Raw genomic sequence first — 6,316 nt, forward strand, 5'->3', positions numbered from 1 at the left:
TGTGTCGCGCGACTGTAAAGGAGGCGAGACGCGCGCACGCACACCAGGCGGCCTGGTTTAGTGTTTTCCTCGGGTGGATTTGAACGTGCGCGACTCTACAGTAGCATATTTACACGTTTTATTCAGGTCAGTGGGCAGTGCAGTGTGTTCCACCTCGACGTTTGAAACGGTAGTTGCACGCTCTGGTTGAACTTCACTCGCGGGTGAGCAGCTGTGTGGACTTTTGAACTGCTTCCTGTTTGCGACTTCCTTCCTTTGTCGCAGTGCTGCACAAGTACCGCATCCTTTAAAGATGCACTTCCAAGGCTCCTTCATAGATGAAATCCAACAAACCAGAAAAAGTAGCACGAGGGATCACGAGGTTTGGATAGATGTTATAAAACTATGTTTATTTAAAGTAATATTACTTTTCTTTCCAGATGTTTGCATTTTGGGATGGTATGCCTTGTACATTTTGGACATGTGTAAAGGTGTTTTGTGACAATAAATTGTGAAAAGCTTAACATAAATAAATTTGATTTGATTTACATATTTATATCAAAAACACTTCGCCAAACCTGCTCTCAGAATTTTAGGCTGGCCTAAAAGTTAGTAAAAATGTGAAGAAGTATTTATGCAAATGTAAAACTTAACCAAGTTATGAAGGACATGGGGGGGGGGGGGGTTAAAAAGTTTGAAGAGTACATTTGAACAAGGTCATAAATTCTAAGCTCTTCTATGGTTATGGTCTGTCTCTGTGTCCTTCAGTAATGCTTCATCTGACTCTCTCTAAACATTTCAGTATCGGTTATGGAGCAGGGTAGTGATGATGAACCTCCAATAGTCCTTAGAAAAGAAGACAAGAGGAGGAGAAGAAAAATGAAGGCGTTCACATCAAACTCATGCATGGAAATGGATCATTTAGCAATGGAGTTTCTGCTCCCCACCACTAACAAGATAACCAAGAACCCTGATATGCTGCAGTTATCAGTGACTGGGAACTGGACCGTGGAGCAGGTGAAAACCCAGGTATGGCTGAGGGCTGTCACAACCAACCTGTGCCCTGAATTCTACCAGAAATACTCACCTGACCACTGCATCCTCCTCTACCAAAAGAAGGGGAGTTGGTGTGAGATCTATGATAAGCACCAGGTGTTCCAGACCCTGGACTGCATCCGTTACTGGAAAGCTCTCAAAAAAGATGTTGGAAAAATTCATCTGGTGCTGAGACCACAACCGTCTGAAGAATCCATCCAGTATCAGAAATTTCTGAATTACCTTATAGGATATGATGTCACTGATGTCAGTAATGTCCATGACGATGAGCTGGAGTTCACACGCAGGAAGTTACTCACGCCTCGTAAGATTGAACTGGCTGACAGAGACCCTAAACTTTACTCTGTGGATCCCTGGATAACCACCAAACCTTTACCTGATTATCTGCTAAGCAAAATCACAAACAGTCACATCCTGGTTGTGATACATAAAGATACCTCAAGTCAGACAATAAAGGTGTCTATAGAGGACACACCTGTTCAGGTTCTTCATAGCTTTTTCTTGAAGACAGCCAATAAAAGGGCATTACTTGGCCTGCCAGAGGATGTGAGCGAATCAGATTTTGTCCTGAGGGTTTGTGGAAGAGAGGAATATATTTTTGGAAACTATGCTATCAAAGATTTCCATTGGATCAGACAGTGCCTCAAAAGTGGAGAAGAAATTCATTTGGTGCTTGAAACTCCTCCAAACCCTGAACAGGACGTAGTTCCCAAGGAGGACTGGTCACAGGTGGATGACTGCACTGGGGTTGCTGGTACTCACGAGCAGCTGACTATCGATGAGAAAGACCATGAGAGGGTGTTCACCATCTCCATGTGGGACTGCAATCGCAAGTTCCGAGTCAAAATCTTGGGGATTGATATACCAGTCCTGCCTCGTAATTCAGAGCTGATCGTCTTTGTGGAGGCCAGCATCTATCACGGCCAGCAGCTGCTGGCTCAGGAGAGAACGTTGCCCAAACCTTTCACCGAGGAGGTTCTGTGGAACGTCTGGCTCGAATTCAACATTAAGATCAGAGACCTTCCCAAAGGATCCCGCCTGAACCTCCAAGTGTCCTGTGGCAAAGCGCAGACTCAGGCCTCCAAGGACAGCACTGGCCACGACGGCAGGAACAAGGGTCGTCTGCTGTACTACGTCAACCTGCTGGTGGTGGACCACAGGTCTCTGCTCAGGCAGGGAGACTTCATCCTGCACATGTGGAAGATGCCGGAAAAGACTGAAGACAACAGCAGCGTGAACGCAGACAAGCTCACGTCCGCCACCAACCCGAACAAGACCACGTCAATGGCAATCACAGTGCTCCTAGACAAGTACTGTTACCCTGTCGCTCTGCCTAAGAGTCGGGACTCTCGAGAGTCTTCTGATGGCGAAGAAGAGAGGGGAAACAGAGAGATGCCTAACCACCTGCGGAAGCAGTTTGAACAGATCGTGGTCACAGATCCTTTGCATCCACTGAGTATTGAGGACAAAGAACTTCTCTGGCATTTCAGACAGGAGTGCACGCGCCTTCCCACGGCCTACCCCAAATTTCTTGGCTCTGTGAAGTGGGGGAAACAGGAAGATGTGATGATCACCCACCGTTTGCTGGAGAGGAGCACGGCGTGGGAACGCAGTTCGCTCGACGTGGGCTTGGCCATGCAGCTGTTAGACTGCCATTTCTCTGATGCCAACGTGCGCACCATGGCTGTCAGAAAGCTTGAGACGCTTGGAGATGACGATATCCTGCGTTACCTTTTGCAACTGGTGCAGGTAGGTCTCATGATGATTTACAAGAATATTTCTTTGGATTTACAAATTTAGTGCTGAACAAACTGTCTGTTTGAATAGCTAAATAAGGCTTATTTGTTTTTCAAATTCCTCCTGTCTGTTCTATACTGAGTGCCAGGCTTATTGGTGGTTGATTTCTGTGTGTTCAGATCAGTAGTGTTGTGTTGATTTTTGTTGGACTGTACCTCTCGTACCCTAAACATGATTGACTCAGATGGGTGAATGTAAAACACTGTGTTAAGTCTGATGAGGTTTGGTCTTGTTCTTGTTCTCCAGGCTGTGAAGTTTGAACCGTATCATGACAGTGCTCTGGCCAGGCTCCTGCTAAAGAGAGCACTCAGGGTGAGTTGTTCTGTGGCCTGAACACAGCATGGTGACCGTGCGTACGCCTATCCATCCATCCGGCTGGTTTCTTCTGCCAGCATCGTTTTAAACTGGATCCGCCCTTCTTCACAGAGTAAGCGGATTGGCCATTTCTTGTTCTGGTTTCTGCGGAGCGAGATAGCTCAGTCCATGCACTACCAGCAGAGGTATGCAGTGATTCTAGAGGCCTACCTGCGCGGTTGTGGTGAGGCCATGCTCCAGGACTTCAGGAAGCAGGTGGAGATCACCGAGGCACTGCAGAAGGTCACCCGCGACATCAAGGCCGTGTCCGCTGAGAAGTACGATGTATCTCCACAAGGTGACTTCTACTTTTCAGAGTTCGGATTTAAACGTGTCTTACTGTGTAAATCCCACGCGGTACTCCCTGTGTAATCCAACGGGACACGGCAGTTGTTTTTCAGCTGCGCCAGAAGCTGGAGAGTCTGCAGGTGTCTGGTTTGCCCAACAGCTTTAAAGTGCCGTATGACCCAAGTCTGCGGGCCGGAGCGCTGGTGGTAGGTGAACTACAACCATTGTTTTTTTGTTTTAAATGAGAAGCAAAAGTATGCAGATAAATATAATTTATGATGGAAGGTTTGATCTTAGAAACTGTGATATCCAATATGATATTCATGGGTATGAGTAAATAAGTTAAATTGATTGCCTAAAAATGCATTTGATATTCTCTAGCTGTTCTCAGAACAGTAGTTCGAGACTTGCTCTTGCTCTAGGGTGAGACCGATGTTTTGATCAGATTGAACAGTGCAAGGTGATGGCGTCCAAGAAGAAACCCCTGTGGCTACAGTTCAAGAGGGCCGACCCCACCACTCTGACAAACGACAGCATTGGGATCATTTTCAAGGACGGAGACGACCTTCGCCAAGACATGTTGATACTGCAGGTGGAAATTCACCTTAAAGAACACAGTAGATCTTATTTTATTACACACTGTTGAGTAGAAATGACTAGAAAAGAAAAGTAAAGAAAAAATAATTTTACCAGATTTTACCAGAGCTGTGAGACATACACAAGTCTGTCACTTGAGTAAAAATAGAAATAATTTAATGTAAAATTACTTTAAATCGAGCATTGAATAATACACCTTAGTTATATAATTATTTTCTCAATAATTATTGAATTTAGCTTCAAAGTCAAAAATAAAAATAAAAATAATTATGTTAACAAAAATAAAGTAAAACGGAGCCAGTAAATAAAATGAGAATGCTTTGTTTATCCTTGATGCAGATTTTGCTGATTATGGAGTCTATATGGGACACTGAGTCACTGGACCTGTCCCTGTTACCCTACGGCTGCATTTCCACTGGAAATAAGATTGGTAGGTTGTTTAAATTTTCCATGTTTTGTACAGTATTCCTAAGGAAGTTCACATCAATAATCTTTGTTTAACAAGCCAAACAAATTGCTGAGTTTAGGAATGATCGAGATTGTGAAGGACGCCACCACCATTGCTAACATCCAACAGAGCACTGTGGGTAACACTGGCGCCTTTAAAGACGAGATCCTCAACCAGTGGCTGCGAGACAGATGTGTGAGCGAGGATAAGGTGAGTGCACCGCTGTTTGTGCTGGATGGAAAGGAATTGGCTCTGGGTGCACTTCCTGCTTCAGCCAGCTTTTCCTTCTGAAGAAACTTCCCTTCAGTGGCGAAGCTGTCTGCCACACACCAGCAGCGCCACACGCCACAACTGTTTGCTGTCCGTGTTTGCATGATGCAAATGTGACTAATGGGGGGGGAAAGAAAAACCACTGAGTCTTGTTCTCCCTCCCCCTCCTCCTGTAGTTTCAACAGGCAGTCGAGCGATTTGTTTACTCTTGTGGGGGTTACTGCGTAGCAACCTACGTCCTGGGCATCGGTGATCGCCATAATGACAACATCATGATCACAGAGTCTGGTAATACAGCCTACAGCAAGTTATTTTGAGCTATACAAAATACCCATACATATAAAAACAGCCTCTCATTTTACACTACACAACAGTTGTTTCTCAGACTGACACGTCGGTTCTTTAAATAGCCACTCAGAACCTTGAAAAGCTCAAAACTGGTTTGAGAATTTTGCATTGTTTGTAAACACCCATGATTTATTCTTCACAGCAGGAATATAAAGTATGTTTGGATAATGAGACAATATAATAATTTCATTATATTCATTTGGAAGTGCATAACCGACTGATGTGACTGAAACACACTAATTTACATGCTCATTTACATGCTTGTTCTCGTTTCGCCAATAAGTGAATGTATATTTGCATCTCCTTTGCTGCGCTATATGATGCCGTTGTAGTTTATACTAAGCTAATGAAACCATTTTGTACTCAGGGAACCTTTTCCACATTGATTTTGGACACATTCTTGGAAACTACAAGAGCTTCTTGGGAATAAGCAAGGAACGCGTCCCCTTTGTCCTCACACCTGACTTCCTGTATGTGATGGGCACGACAGGAAAGAAAAGCAGTCCCAACTTCCTGCAGTTTCAGGTGCAGAAGCCTGCTTTATCCACCACAGCCTGCAGGGGTGCTGGTGCACGCGCGTGTGTTTTGTTAATCACGGTCCTGTTTGTTCTTGATGCAGGATGTGTGTGTAAAGGCCTACCTGGCTCTGCGTCACCACACCAACCTGCTGATCATTCTGTTCTCCATGATGCTGATGACTGGCATGCCACAGCTGACCAGCACGGAGGACATCGAGTACATCCGGGAGGCTCTGACCGTGGGCTGCAGCGAAGACCAGGCGCAAAAACACTTCCTGGACCAGATCGAGATCTGTCGGGATAAAGGCTGGACGGTGCAGTTCAACTGGTTCCTGCATCTGGTGCTCGGAATTAAGCAAGGCGTGGAGAAACGGTCTGCCTGAGCAGGGAACAGCCAGCCACACGTACGAAGCCTTTTCCAGAGTATTTTATCATTTTAAAAAATGTCCACAGTTTTTAGGCACCATTGTTTTATGTTTTATATACATAATGGCTGTAACTTTCTATATTATCAGACGGATTGTGGGGGGTTTCATATATTATATACACACACACACACATACGTACATAGATACTTGGGCTTCAAATTGTCAGACAGCACAGCTTGTAACTTTCTAATTTTTATACTGGTCATTAAAATGTGTTCACATGTACCACTTCA

The 6,316-nt window shown here is 44.8% G+C and overlaps 1 protein-coding gene across 3 annotated transcripts in view; it reads left to right on the plus strand.

The window, feature by feature from the left end:
• pik3cg (phosphatidylinositol-4,5-bisphosphate 3-kinase, catalytic subunit gamma) overlaps positions 1-6,316 on the plus strand; it is a 14,360-nt gene extending 8,044 nt beyond the window's left edge. For 2 of the 3 annotated variants that reach the window (XM_027007524.2, XM_027007523.2), the window contains exons 2-11: positions 782-2,784; positions 3,079-3,144; positions 3,259-3,484; positions 3,577-3,680; positions 3,920-4,066; positions 4,411-4,501; positions 4,599-4,729; positions 4,966-5,077; positions 5,505-5,662; positions 5,757-6,316. In XM_027007524.2, coding sequence (XP_026863325.2) covers positions 790-2,784; positions 3,079-3,144; positions 3,259-3,484; positions 3,577-3,680; positions 3,920-4,066; positions 4,411-4,501; positions 4,599-4,729; positions 4,966-5,077; positions 5,505-5,662; positions 5,757-6,038 — 3,312 coding nt within the window. In that variant the 5' untranslated portion in view covers positions 782-789 and the 3' untranslated portion in view covers positions 6,039-6,316. Of the gene's footprint in view, positions 1-115; positions 362-781; positions 2,785-3,078; positions 3,145-3,258; positions 3,485-3,576; positions 3,681-3,919; positions 4,067-4,410; positions 4,502-4,598; positions 4,730-4,965; positions 5,078-5,504; positions 5,663-5,756 lie in introns of those variants that run through there. The other variant, XM_027007525.2, reaches the window with a different exon arrangement.

This window comes from Electrophorus electricus, chromosome 7 (genome assembly GCF_013358815.1).
Source record: "Electrophorus electricus isolate fEleEle1 chromosome 7, fEleEle1.pri, whole genome shotgun sequence".
Classification (NCBI taxonomy): Eukaryota; Metazoa; Chordata; class Actinopteri; order Gymnotiformes; family Gymnotidae; genus Electrophorus; species Electrophorus electricus.